This window comes from Coregonus lavaretus, assembly GCF_964263955.1.
Source record: "Coregonus lavaretus genome assembly, chromosome: 10".
NCBI classification, from domain to species: Eukaryota; Metazoa; Chordata; class Actinopteri; order Salmoniformes; family Salmonidae; genus Coregonus; species Coregonus lavaretus.
Genome location: NC_139997.1, coordinates 13,921,478 through 13,935,884, shown reverse-complemented (window position 1 = coordinate 13,935,884; position 14,407 = coordinate 13,921,478). Strand labels below are relative to the sequence as shown.

At 44.2% G+C, this 14,407-nt stretch overlaps 1 protein-coding gene across 5 annotated transcripts in view; it reads right to left on the bottom strand.

Annotated features, from left to right (window-relative positions):
• Positions 1-235: 235 nt before the first annotated feature.
• The window catches only part of LOC311135718 (very low-density lipoprotein receptor-like), a 39,425-nt gene continuing 25,253 nt past the window's right edge, over positions 236-14,407 (bottom strand). The window contains exons 3-20 of one of the 5 annotated variants that reach the window (XM_084169740.1): positions 13,491-13,613; positions 10,244-10,366; positions 9,532-9,903; positions 8,855-8,977; positions 8,332-8,454; positions 7,664-7,783; positions 7,315-7,440; positions 6,686-6,857; positions 6,180-6,401; positions 5,945-6,063; positions 5,697-5,836; positions 5,100-5,241; positions 4,507-4,656; positions 3,128-3,190; positions 2,562-2,603; positions 2,014-2,094; positions 1,512-1,681; positions 236-1,297 (exon numbers count right to left, since the gene is read on the bottom strand). In XM_084169740.1, coding sequence (XP_084025866.1) covers positions 1,262-1,297; positions 1,512-1,681; positions 2,014-2,094; positions 2,562-2,603; positions 3,128-3,190; positions 4,507-4,656; positions 5,100-5,241; positions 5,697-5,836; positions 5,945-6,063; positions 6,180-6,401; positions 6,686-6,857; positions 7,315-7,440; positions 7,664-7,783; positions 8,332-8,454; positions 8,855-8,977; positions 9,532-9,903; positions 10,244-10,366; positions 13,491-13,613 — 2,447 coding nt within the window. In that variant the 3' untranslated portion in view covers positions 236-1,261. Of the gene's footprint in view, positions 1,298-1,472; positions 1,682-2,013; positions 2,095-2,561; positions 2,604-3,127; positions 3,191-4,506; positions 4,657-5,099; positions 5,242-5,696; positions 5,837-5,944; positions 6,064-6,179; positions 6,402-6,685; positions 6,858-7,314; positions 7,441-7,663; positions 7,784-8,331; positions 8,455-8,854; positions 8,978-9,531; positions 9,904-10,243; positions 10,367-13,490; positions 13,614-14,407 lie in introns of all 5 variants that reach the window. The other 4 variants (XM_084169744.1, XM_084169742.1, XM_084169741.1 and 1 more) reach the window with 4 other exon arrangements.

Genomic DNA, 14,407 nt, shown 5'->3' with positions numbered 1-14,407 from the left:
TCTCTACCCTTCTCCAGAAGTGTGCACTCGTTCACCCCCCCGCCCGCATTTAAAAGCATTGGATTTTGGTGCATGCATGACATCCTCACACCCGTCAGTTCCTTTTGAATCAATGAGAGGTGTGTACAAGTGCACAATTCTGGAGAACTGTAGAGAATCAGAATGTAGCCCTAGACACATGGTGGTATAGGACAATACCCAATTCCTCAAAGTCAAGCAATGAGTTTTGAACGACTTGTGGGGGTTTGTTTTATTTGAAGTGATTGCAAATCATTTTCTTCACGATACAGTATTTAGTCCCCCATATTGTACAAGGTTAGAAAAGGTCACAGCAACAGAACACTAACATACAAAATAGTTTAACAAATTCAGTTTTAAATAAATTTTTACTCTACCCTGGTACTATGCCCAACCATAGCATAAATGTATTCTGTCAAATGTATACAATCTTATTTACAGTGGAACATTTGATCAAAGTGCTTGAGAGTCCTGATTCTGTTCTTAGGGGAAGAGGGTTTATGTACAATATTTTACAAATGTTGTAGTACCATCACATTCCCTATAGCGCTCATATTCCCAGCAGTCACACAAAAATGCTTTAGAAGAATGTGCTTCTGGAGGTAATGTTGATAAGAAAAAAACATACATATTTTAAGACAGTACTGCCTAAAGTATGCTTTTCATAAATATTCACAAAGACACTTGTCCACTAGGGGACTGAAGGTCAGAACCAGGATCTCTCCCTGCATCACCTCACTTACTTTTACACACACACACACACACACAAACCCGTCCAGTGTTCTGAAGTAACGCAAGGTTGTAGTGTATGTAGTAGAATATTTTAAATGTTTTAGGGCTGAGGGGGAAGGAGTGAGGATGTAGAGGCCAAGCTCCCAAAATCCCTTGACACTTTGGACACACTAAGGTTGCGTTTAGACAGGAAGCCCAATTCTGATATTTTTTTCCTACCAATTGGTCTTTTGACCAATCACATCAGATCTTTTTCAGAGCTGATCTGATTGGTCAAAACACCAATTTGTGGGAAAAAGAAAAATACTCAGAATTTTGCTTCCGGTCTAAACACAGCCCGAGTGTGAGTAAGACAATTCATATTCACACAACTAAATGACAAACATCCCCCAGAAAACACAACTTCATGCTCTTCAGAAGGCATCTGGTTGTAACTCTGCTAAAGAAGCGGAGGTCATTGGCATGGAGACCAAAGGGTCAGTAAACCGATGGGGGTCATTTGGAAGGTTGGTTATGACAAGTCATCTTCTGTATTCACCACTGATATCTGGAAGGAAGACAAAAGCACAATGGAAAGTGGTCATTCGCAGAGAATCTAACCAATTAATAAGCGCTAAAGTGGTCTGGCTGCCAGTAACAATCCTTGCTTAAGATAAGCAGTTTAGAGGGTGGTAAATGTACGGTCATCAGTCACAAAGCAAAAGGGATTGGAAGTTATTTACAGAAGTGATGACTCCCAATCGCTCAAGTAGGCTTCTTACTGCTGGGTATGTGTGGCCTATATTGGAGGTGTGCCTGCTGATATCAATGTTGAGGTCTTCTTCTGTGGTTTTCAGGTACACTGGATTGTCGAAGTTCATGCTCTTTTTATTCTTCAGCTGCCAGTTACGCCACATCAAGTAGCCTCCTGCTGCAGCCATGGCAAGCAACACTGGAGAGAGAGGCCAAAACATAAACAATACTGTATTAGTTTTAGATGGTTCAAATCCAGCTATCAAGCGCTAAGGTTACCATAGCACCTGTGCTATTCAAGGGTTACTTTAATAAATCACGACATTCAATCAATAACTACTACAGCTAGGAAAACCATTGAAGTATTGCTCATCCACCCATTTATCATACAGTTGAGTGGCCTTTAATGCATGATTCATAGACAGCTGCAGGGGTCAAAAGAAAGTGCGAGGTGGAGAGGCAGAACGAGCCAGAAAGCGAGAGAGGGGCAGAGATGGAACGAGGCAGAGAGGGCTGGGCAGTAGCACTTACACACAGGGAGGATAGCCCAGGCAGCTGCAGATCCTCTAGCTGTCCAGTTCACCTCATGGATGGATGTACTGCTGTTGGCTTCTACAATAGAACATGTTAGTCTAAGAGAGAGCGTGAATCTTTTGAGGGACCATGTAAAAATAAATACCAAAATGTCATATACTGGTTCATGTCTTTTTCTCCATTAGTCTCTTATTAGTGTAAGATCAGTTGTAACCAGTACAATACACTTGACTAGTCATGAGTAATTATGGGTGATATGAGACGAGAGTCAGGGTAGTGACAGGACTTGCAAACAAGTGGATGAATGGAAGGGGGAACAAAGATGAGGATCTTTTCTGCTTGTCTGCCAACTGGGGTGGTTCTGTGGTTTCTGGCAACCCCTTGGGGGTCAGCTGGGCTCTGGAACATTATGGCCAACAGGAGCTGGCAGGGCCAGGCTGACAGACCAGTGTTTTGGCACAATCATAGTCTAAGGAAATCTACCACTTCTTTTCACAAAGGGCTCAATGTACTGGCTCAATCAGGGAAGAAAAACTGGGTCTTACCAGCAGGGACAGGTTTGGGGACAACTTTTGGCACTGTGGTCGCTTTGAACGAAACAAAACACTGGGATCAGTGCAACAAAAGGAATCTTACAAATTAAAACATCCTAGAAAAATCTGCCTAAAGAAATTACTTAAAAAGCGGGCTTATCAAATGAAATGCAATATTTGTTACTTTGATTATGGTCCTAAATTATGCATGCGTCCAACAGCTAATTGTAGATGTCACTTAAAAGTTCCTTTAAATATTTTTGGGTGGATTCCTGGGTGGATGGCATACTTCCTAAATCCACATAAACGTTCCCGTGCTGTCAAACACTCCAGACATCTTTACATGACTGACCAACTTCCCATCTTCCCACCACCTCACAACACCCCTAGTAGCAGGCTGCATGCTAATAGGCTAATCACCATGACGATAGGTAGCACAGAGGAGCCAGACCAGACAGTCATTCTAGTATGAAATTATTCTAGAAACTCAGAACCCAAAAGGCCATGAAACTAGTCCACTGGGTCCTGATGCATGGCTATCCAGGCAGGCCAGGCAGGCAGGCGGTTGACGGCTTTACCTTGGGGGTGAGTGGGATGTATTAGAGCTTTCCCATCATCCTTTGAGGGAGCTGAAGGTGTCACTGTCATAAGGGAGCAGAGTAATGCTTTGGCAAAACTTCAAAATCGAACATTTACATTCTGACTACAGAAAAGCTTGTTACCATGCAATACACGGCACTTTGTCATGTTACATTATGTGAAATGAATTCCTAGTGGAAAAACATGTAAATGGAGCAAAGCGAAGCACAAACGCAAAGTACCGTATGAAGACATGCAGAAGTGATCCAAAATTAAAGGAAAATAACACCCAATTTCTATACTAAATGTCCAGCTAACCATAGAACCCTGTTCAGATATTCACTGGCCAAAGGAATTGGGAAATGAGCTGAAAACGGTAGGACCTATAGTAAGTACTCTATAGTAGTGACAAAACAGAAGGCGGCTCTTATGATTATGAATGGCATGAATTAAATGAAGCAGGAATCATGTGAAGCGGGAGAGAATGATTGGTTGAGATCAGACGAATCAGCAAAATATAAATCACCATACTAGACTCATTACTGGGCCTAAATCACCTTTATTCATTTGATAATTTAATGAAGATTAAATGGAGTAATAAATGCATAGGCTACCCTCTTCATGACACGCATAAGGGTATAGTAGGTGATAGATCTTGGTTAATGTCAGTGGGGTGCATAACCTGAGTGAGCGAGCTTTACCCCGTTAGTACCCTCTAACCAAATTGGACCCCTTTATCACACTCAAAATGAAAAGCATCAAAGCACACGACCAGATAGCCTAGCATTCCATCAATAACCAGACAATACATTAAATTAATTCAGTTTGCTTCTATTGGGGTATAAAACATGTCACTTTCTGGATCAAATCTAAAAAGCTGTATGTAAAGCATTCATCAAGTGACAGGCGTCCCTCTTATTGGCCCCTACATCACCCCCGGTCCCCTCCCCCGTCCTCTCTGCGTCCTGGGTGGTTCATTCACTCAGAGGGTGTTTAAAAGCCTGGCACCATCTCTACTATATACCCAAACATCAGTGGATCTGGGAGGGAAAGAAAAGAGACCAACGCAGCACACAGAGGCTTCAGCAGGGCAGGGGGACGGAGCAGAATGCAGGCAAACAGAGACTCAGCCTGGATACAGCAGTCAGGCTTCACAAGCAACACATTTGAACTGCCACACACACACACTCTTACTTAGATATGCCACACACACACACACACAAAAAGGGAGGGGAGAGAAATGATTGGGTGACTCAGAAGCAGAATGGGAATGAAAGGCCTCTAAAGAGACTGAGGGCTCCTGAAAACTCACTCAGCATCACAGCACAGTTTAACCCCTTGCTGCCCGACCTGATGGGGCTAACGTTACAGTACTTGCCTGGTCTGCAGTGAAGGCCGTCTGAGGCGAGCGTCTGGTCTTGCGGACACACACACGTGTACTTCGGGGAGTATTTGTTGATCTGTGGAGCTGGCAGGCACATGTAGGCACAGCCTCCGTTCAGACCCTTCTCATTGCACCAGTTTGTTCCTGTATGGAATCAAAAGTGAGGAAACCAGTTAGCCATTGCCTGTGCTCCGTATTGCTAGGCTTCATTACGTAAAGTACTATTGTTACTTTGCCTTTAAAAAGTCAGATGAACTTAGGCACTCCTACATGACAGCATGTTTATAGCCTAAAAGGAGGTCCACTTTTGTGGGGGGAGAGGCTAGCCAGTTAGATAGGTAAAGGTCAGAAATAAGGATCCTGCCATGCACTGTAAAGGAACAGCATACCACCGAGGGTTACAGGGGTCAGGGGAGTTGACTTAAGACTGTGGCGGGGAGCTGTGAATTTCAGTGGCAGCAAACAAATCCCTACCAAGCCCCTGTGTTCTAGACTAACCAACACAGCTGCTCAAATCCCTGTGTTCTAGACTAACATAGCCCTCCCAAACCGCTGGTCAGGCCAATGCCCTCATCTGGCAGCCTTACCGGACAGCTGGATTAGCTCATGGTAAACAATGATGTCCTGCGGCTCGTTCAGATTGCTTGCCAGGGTAATCACATCAGCGCCTGTGAACTTGTTTGCTCCATAGATCGCCTCGTTCTCCCCATCTGTCCAGAACACTCGATCCTGAAACAGTCACACAGAGTCACACACTCTAAACCCCAGAGCAAATGCCAGAAGAGATGGCTTGGGACCCATGCTTCAGAGAAGGAAAGACCATTGAAGACTGGAAAGGCTATTTATTCTAATACTGTGCCAGTAATTCTGTCAAATGCCACAGGAGGTCAACGTTATTGACCCCACACATATGGAGCAAATAATAGGCTTTACAGTTGAAAGAAAACCAGTTACAGTATGATGAAATCAACTCATCTCTTTAAAACAGAGTTTCAGCAAATTACCAATTATGAATGTCAATAGAAGCATGAGTTTGCTTGGTAACGCGTTTGCTCTGCTCTGTAACATCAACACATGAGAAGCAATCAAATTGCTGATGTAAAACAAACCCATCTCAACCATCAACTGCCCTGGCAATATGCTACATGTATATCAGGGCGCCTCATCGAGTCCCATAGCCGCACCTCGAACACAGTGAGAGCGAAGGGGTGAGCCAGGTAGTCTGGGGACTGCAGCACTTTCCTACGGTTGTCTCCATTCAGGTCCACACTACAGAGCATGTGCAGCTTGGAGTCCACCCAGTACAGTCTACTCTTGATCAGGTCTGAGAAGGGAAGGAAAATCATAGGTTTATCAAACCGTGTAGCTGTGAAAGCAGTTGAACCTCTTCAAAAGGTTAAATGCAAATTAGGTATAACATAGCCTGACCCACCTAGAGTGATTCCATTGGGCCACTGAATATCAGTCTGGACCAGGACCTGCCTGTCAACCCCGTTCATACCAGACTTCTCAATCTTCGCTGGTTCACCCCAGTCTGACCAATAGAGGAATCTAGAACACCAGCCGAGAGAAGAGCAGCAGTTCAGAAGGAGTAGCTCAAATTATTATGAGGGTACAAAAAAGATGGAAGCAGAAATTTGGACCCCAATACAATATAGTAACTTTACCCAGAGAGTGGATCCACAGCGATGGACGCAGGCTCTTTCAAACCGCTGCTGAAGAGAACTTTCCGCTTGGTGCCGTTGAAGTTGGCCACTTCAATGGTCTTGGTGCCGAGGTCTGACCAGTAGATGTTGTTATAGATCCAGTCCACAGCGATCCCCACAGGTGTCACATTATCAATCACCTTCACATGACTTCCTACGTCTCCTCGCTTATCCAATACAGTGCTAAATGGGGGTGGGAAACATTTTGGTATTTGGTTTGAGTTTACCCATATTGACCCAAAAACCTAGTTCATAGGGTTGAGGTTGAATAGCTGGTCAGTATAGGAAACATATGCTCAGTGAACTTTACCCTTCTTAGAGCTTACTATGTAAAATGCTTTCATACCGTTTTGAAAAACCAATAGCAACAAGATGTCCAGGGCAAGGTGAACATTGCCCCCATATCCCCATGATAGACTATCTCTGGGGTTTCGACCTCATCTTATCGAGCTGGGACATGTCTCTACCTAAAGATGGCCCTCTGGCTCAGGTCTGCCCAGAAGATCCTCTGCTGGGTGAAGTCTGCGTCCAGTGCCACCGTGTTCCGCAGCTGCTCCACGATCTGGGTGTACTCCCGCCGCTCCAGACCCAGCTTCCGGATGTCCCGGCGGTTAGTGAAGATTAGACAGGGTTCCTTGCCTTGTGGGGAGGAGAGGGAGTCACAGACACTCTTTCATACTGACAATACAATGGAGCCCTTTAGGTCTGTTCTGTCCTCATGTTAGTTAGAACAACACTGATCACAAGTCAGTTAGAACAACACTGATCACAAGTCAGTCAGATGGCACCAAAACATCCCAGCTGGACTTCTCAGATCAAGGTTGTTGTAGTAAATGACATCACTGCTATTCTGTTTGAACTTGGATTCCATTATAGTGGAGTTGTGTTTTCTTGAAATATTAAAAGCTGTTTGAGAATTAAAATGCATGTATCAGGAAAGGATATGAAACGTACAGAGTGTGTTGGATCTGATTAGAGCCGACAAAATGAGTGATGCTACTTCCCTCTAGCTCGCTAACATCTGCTTCCACATCCCTCCATCATGTGCTCCTGGGGTTACAATATGGTGTATACAGGCCAGGGTGAGCCAACTTACCCACAGCCTTGCACACTCCTGTGGTGGGGTCCATCTGGTAGCTGTTGTGGCACTCGCACTTATAACCTCCCTTCAGGTTGATACAGATCTGACTACAGATCCCAGGGTTCATACATTCATTGATGTCTGCAAGGAGGGTGGGAAAAACAGGAAGTCACACACACAGTAGGAAGTCAAAATGAAAAAAGACACCAAGTCAAATGTAAAAGAGATACCAACCGGGTGGATTATCTTCAAAAACGTATTAAATCTCAATACCCCATTGCAAATATGAACTGAAAATGACTTTATTTTGTATGAGAGTTTATATTGAATAGTGTATGGGTTAATCATTGTATATGACACCTACCTCCACAGGTCTTGCGGTCTATGAGCTGCAGTCCAGGGGTGCAGTCACACTCGTAGCCAATCACCATGTCCCTGCAGATGTGGGAGCAGCCTCCATTGTTCAGCAGACACTCATTCAGGTCTGAAACAGTAGAACGGTGGTTACTAAAGCACTTCATTCACAAACAAAGGCCTGCCTGAAATCAATCAAAATCAGTGGACTGGCTTTGGCTGGCTGAATGACAGTGGTCTAATGCGATTGCTGTAGTGTTGGATAAGGAAAATACGAGGTAGCCTGCATGGGACAGGTCAAAAGGTTAAATCTATTTAGTAGTATACACTAACACACCCATAGCCAAAATACTTGTATCAATACCACAATGTACTGCAGTCTACAACCAGCGCATTATTGCAACTTGTGAATAAACACTAGACAAGCTAACCCACTTTAGTAAATGCACACATAATAAATAAAATGCCATTTAGCAGACGCTTTTATCCAAAGCGACTTAATCACGTGTGCATACATTTTCCCATGGGTGGTCCCGGGAATCGAACCCACTACCCTGGCGTTACAAGCGTCTTCTCTACCAACTGAGCTACAAAGGACACCTCATGATTCTTCATAGTGAATAAACAATCACAAGACGGCTCCTTAATAAAACACAGGTTTGGCTCTCATCCACTTACTGCAGTCTTTGATGGGCTCGTCGCTCCAGTCTGGACAGTCCCGGGCCTTGTTGCACACTTTACTCATCTCTATACACTCTCCACTCCGACACTTGAACTTGTCAGGGCCATTGCACTGTGTCACTGGGTTGTGAAAGAGAAAAGTGGCATTTCAAAGTAGTGATAATGGAATGCTACACAAAGAGGTACAGTGGTATAACAGAAGTTGGTGTAGGAGGTTGAGAGTCAACCATCTGCATGTCCCCCATAGCAACAGAGGTGTGCTAAATTGCAGGTGCAGCCAAAGCAATTAATTTGTGTGTTTGAAGTCAACACTTCGATAACATCATTACTGTAGTCCTGAAATATCAAATTATAGTATTTATTGAGCATCTTTTGACCCAATTCATACAGGAATAACAGTATTTATGGGATGAGGAACACTGAAGAAAACCTTGTTTAGGAAACGTTCTCTAGCAACGGAAACAGTTTTTGTTAGTAGTATAATTTTGGAATGACATTACTTCTGGTTGAACACACTCACAGTTTTTGCAGTTGACCTCATCGGTGCCATCTGCACAATCATGCAAACCGTTGCACTGTCTGCTGCCGTGGATACAGTTGCCATCCTCACACTTGAACTGGTCCGGTCTGCAGGTACGAACAGCTGAAGAGGAGAGGACACACACAGACCTGTTAGACCATTAACCCTTACACACACACACACACTACACTAACCACCATGATTTTGCACCACCTTTATTTGCACCCTCATAATGCCTACACCAGTGGTCTCCAACCTTTTTTGGTCACTGCGCCACCAACTGAATTTTGCACTACCCGGAGTACCCCTGAAGTACCCCTTCATGTGGATTTTACCAGTAAGCATATGGTCTCATGAGTCTTCTTAAGTATCCCCTGTGGATAGGCTAAGTACCCCCCAGGGGTCCTAGTACCCCTGGTTGAGAACAACTGGCCTACACCATGATCAACAGACACAAATGATAGCTGCTATGAACACTGAATATAGAGACAAGGATGCATTTTATGACCAGAGCCTTTTATTGCAATATACATTTATTGTAATGGAAGGCTCTGTTTATGACTACATGAAACCAGCTCAATCTCTGACCTGTGCAGCAAAAAGGAAAAAAATTAAAGAAATACTCAGCTGGCCTGCTGGAACGTACAGGTGGTCCGATTAAGCCTCTCCACACTTACAACAGTTGGCTTCGTCGCTGCCGTCCTTACAGTCAGGGTCTCCGTCACATCGCCACTTGCGGTGGATGCACTCCCCAGACCCACACTGTGTCTCGCTGGACGAACATTTGGCCGGCGGCGTGGGTTGGCGACCACATCGCTGAGGGGACTCATCCGATTGGTCCTGGCAGTCCACGTCATCGTCACAGACCCAGTTGCCAGGGATACAGGTGGCATTGCCACACTGGAACTCACTGGGGCCACAGGAGGACGGGGCACACTCCTGCTCATCACTCCCGTCACCACAGTCGTCCTCTCCGTTACAGACGAAGTTACGGGAGATGCAGCGGCCGCTCGCACAGGTGAACTCCAGCGAGGAGCATGTGATGTTACCTGTGAGAGGGAACAGAGTTCCCATTACCGTGATGCTAATGTAGAAATCAACAACCAATGTGTACTCCTAAATTTACTGTTTTGGAATTAGTCTAAGCAGAAACAGTTAAGAAATAAGTTTCCTGTCACACATTTTACATTTTAGTCATTTAGCAGACGCTCTTATCCAGAGCGACTTCCAGTTAAGTGAGTGCATACATTTTCATACTGGCCCCCCGTGGGAAACGAACCCACAACCTTGGCGTTGCAAGCGCCATGCTCTACCAACTGAGCTACAGGGGACTAGGGTGGTTTGTGAGGGACACCTCCCATCATACGGCTATCAGTCTAATCAACTCACCACAGTTCATTTCATCCTCTCCGTTATCGCAGTCCTTCTCTCCGTCACACTTCCAGAAGACGGGGATGCATTGGGTGGACCCGGCCCCACAGCTAAACTCATTCACACGGCAGGTCCTGGTGTCTGCAGAGCACATGGATGGAGAGGGATTTAATTTATATGCCTTTAGTGATTTGAGTGTTTGAGATGGGAAATGCTTAACACACAACTGCAGGGTGGTAGTGGGCTAGGCTGGCTAATGGAGCTCGGAGCGATTTATTGAGCAGAGCACCCAGTTCAACCCCTCATTTGAAATTTGTTTAACCACATACGTTTGCTACATTTAAAAATCAATCCGGTGAGTACATAAGTCAATTGAGCTACAGTGGGGGAAAAAAGTATTTAGTCAGCCACCAATTGTGCAAGTTCTCCCACTTAAAGATGAGAGAGGCCTGCAATTGTCATCATAGGTACACATCAAATATGACAGACAAAATGAGAGAAAAAAATCCAGAAAATCACATTGTAGGATTTTTAATGAATTTATTTCAAATTATGGTGGAAAATAAGTATTTGGTCAATAACAAAAGTTTCTCAATACTTTGTTATATACCCTTTGTTGGCAATGACACAGGTCAAACATTTTCTGTAAGTCTTCACAAGGTTTTCACACACTGTTGCTGGTATTTTGGCCCATTCCTCCATGCAAATCTCCTCTAGAGCAGTGATGTTTTGGGGCTGTCGCTGGGCAACACGGACTTTCAACTCCCTCCAAAGATTTTCTATGGGGTTGAGATCTGGAGACTGGCTAGGCCACTCCAGGACCTTGAAATGCTTCTTACGAAGCCACTCCTTCGTTGCCCGGGCGGTGTGTTTGGGATCATTGTCATGCTGAAAGACCCAGCCACGTTTCATCTTCAATGCCCTTGCTGATGGAAGGAGGTTTTCACTCAAAATCTCACGATACATGGCCCCATTCATTCTTTCCTTTACACGGCTCAGTCGTCCTGGTCCCTTTGCAGAAAAACAGCCCCAAAGCATGATGTTTCCACCCCCATGCTTCACAGTAGGTATGGTGTTCTTTGGATGCAACTCAGCATTCTTTGTCCTCCAAACACGACGAGTTGAGTTTTTACCAAAAACTATTTTGGTTTCATCTGACCATATGACATTCTCCCAATCCTCTTCTGGATCATCCAAATGCACTCTAGCAAACTTCAGACGGGCCTACGACATGTACTGGCTTAAGCAGGGGGACACGTCTGGCACTGCAGGATTTGAGTCCCTGGCGGCGTAGTGTGTTACTGATGGTAGGCTTTGTTACTTTGGTCCCAGCTCTCTGCTGGTCATTCACTAGGTCCCCCCGTGTGGTTCTGGGATTTTTGCTCACCGTTCTTGTGATCATTTTGACCCCACGGGGTGAGAACTTGCGTGGAGGCCCAGATCGAGGGAGATTATCAGTGGTCTTGTATGTCTTCCATTTCCTAATAATTGCTCCCACAGTTGATTTCTTCAAACCAAGCTGCTTACCTATTGCAGATTCAGTCTTCCCAGCCTGGTGCAGGTCTACAATTTTGTTTCTGGTGTCCTTTGACAGCTCTTTGGTCTTGGCCATAGTGGAGTTTGGAGTGTGACTGTTTGAGGTTGTGGACAGGTGTCTTTTATACTGATAACAAGTTCAAACAGGTGCCATTAATACAGGTAAAGAGTGGAGGACAGAGGAGCCTCTTAAATAAGAAGTTACAGGTCTGTGAGAGCCAGAAATCTTGCTTGTTTGTAGGTGACCAAATACTTATTTTCCACCATAATTTGCTAATAAATTCATTAAAAATCCTACAATGTGATTTTCTGGATTTTTCTTTCTCAATTTGTCTGTCATAGTTGACGTGTACCTATGATGAAAATTACAGGCCTCTCATCTTTTTAAGTGGGAGAACTTGCACAATTGGTGGCTGACTAAATACTTTTCCCCCCCACTGTATGTGTTCAACAAGATCAGATTGAAGTGTGAGTGTACACACACTGTCCTGTTTAAACTCCCTCAGTCTTTACAGGGTCTGTATCGTATAGATGAGATTATAGCCTCCACAACAACTAGGTTATTATAACCCAGAGAACGTCTGAGCCCATTCAGAACATTTACAAGCTTCTATCTAGAGTGGCTATTGATCCACCATACAATGCCTGTTGTTTAGGGATCAAACCTGGAGGAATTTCAGAGATTTCCATCCCTCATTCCCTTCTACAAGAATATCTATCAGGAACTGATCTGTTCATCATGCGGATTGAAACAGTGGGTTCATGTGTAGCAGGGAGGTCTGTCTTGAGTGATAAGGTAAGAATGTTCTGGTAAGAACGCTAGCTACCAGATCAATGAAGCTCAATTTCTGAGTAATGCACATGAAAGCATGCTGGGCTTTATCAGTCAGAGAAAGGTCCGTTTGTGAAGCATTAGATCCACATCAAAGAAGATAGGCTCTCTCTGTAGGAGTTAATGTAACGTCACAGACACGGGACTCAGACAGTCTAATGTATGATGGCAGATGAACGGGCCGACATGCTGCTTTGAAAATATTATTCTTAACATCTAACCTAACACACTTTTGGGAGGGGATTGCTCAAAGCCAACTGCTCCTATGAAAACTGAAGAATTAAAAAAGTTCTTCATTTCCACAGTATTTAGGTCTGGTGACACATTCTCTCTCTCGCTCACACAGCTCACACAACCCCCCCCCCCCATCCATCCATCCATACTGGTCAAACAAACCAGTGACATGACATCTTGACCTGCTGCATGTACCCACCCTTCCCACTGTGTACTTCAGTGGAATACATTCTTGCTGCCCACACGTTGTTCCATTTGGAACATTCAATTAATGCCCTGTTAATGTAGCCACCTGGTGTCTCTATGCAACTGAACTATGTGAGGTGTGGAAGGGTGAATGGAGGACACACTTAGAGCAGTGTAGCTGAAAGAGCCAGAGTAACCTGATCCACTCTTGATCCAAAGCCATATGTAGAAACTGACACAGCTGTTGTATTGGCTGACAGTTCAAAGCACATGGTGATTCTGGACAACCTGATCCATTTATGTATTATGCTAGACCAAGGCTAAACAAAGTTGAAGAAATGTAACTCGACTCATGAAAAGTGAGGGCAATGAATTGAAGACTGTCTTATACTGTATACAATTATTGATCTAACAAACTACTGAATATGAAGGACTGAAGAACAGATTCCTATCTGGGGCTGGATCCACATGACTTACGGCACACTTCCATGCGCTCGTCAGATCCATCCTCACAGTCTGGCTCTCCGTCGCAGTGCCATCTCTTGGGGACGCATTGGCCGTTTCGACAGACAAAGTCCACTTCTGCACAGGTTTTGCGAACTGCAAAGGCACATAGGAATAGTGTGTTATAATAATACAGTATGCTAGCTTAGGAATCAAAATGGGAAACACAGTAAGTGAAGCATCTTTGTATTTCAGTGTGAGGCCAAAAATCTGCTCCCAAGTTGGCTGACTGCCAACCAAAAATAAGAGCCAAGTCATACAGATCCATACTAATGATTCACAATGTTCCCTTTAGATCCTAGTCTGTAACCACGTTCCCATCCACAGTTGAGTGTAAAGTCATACCGTATAAAAAGGAAATCACGACAGCTGTGACGGAAACAGGACGTTTCTGTAAAAAATTAAAAAAGCCGACTATTTTTTCGTTCGACATTTGAGTCTAAAATTAATTATGCAAGAAATGGCAGTGGAAACACCTTTATGCATAGATATTGATACAGTGAGGGAAAAAAGTATTTGATCCCCTGCTGATTTTGTACGTTTGCCCACTGACAGACATGATCAGTCTATAATTTTAATGGTAGGTTTATTTGAACAGTGAGACAGAACAACAACAACCAAAACCAGAAAAACGCATGTCAAAAATGTTATAAATTGATTTGCATTTTAATGAGGGAAATAAGTATTTGACCCCTCTGCAAAACATGACTTAGTACTTGTTGGCAATCACAGAGGTCAGACGTTTGTTGTAGTTGGCCACCAGGTTTGCACACATCTCAGGAGGGATTTTGTCCCACTCCTCTTTGCAGATCTTCTCCAAGTCATTAAGGTTTGGAGGCTGACGTTTGGCAACTCGAACCTTCAGCTCCCTCCACAGATTTTCTATGGGA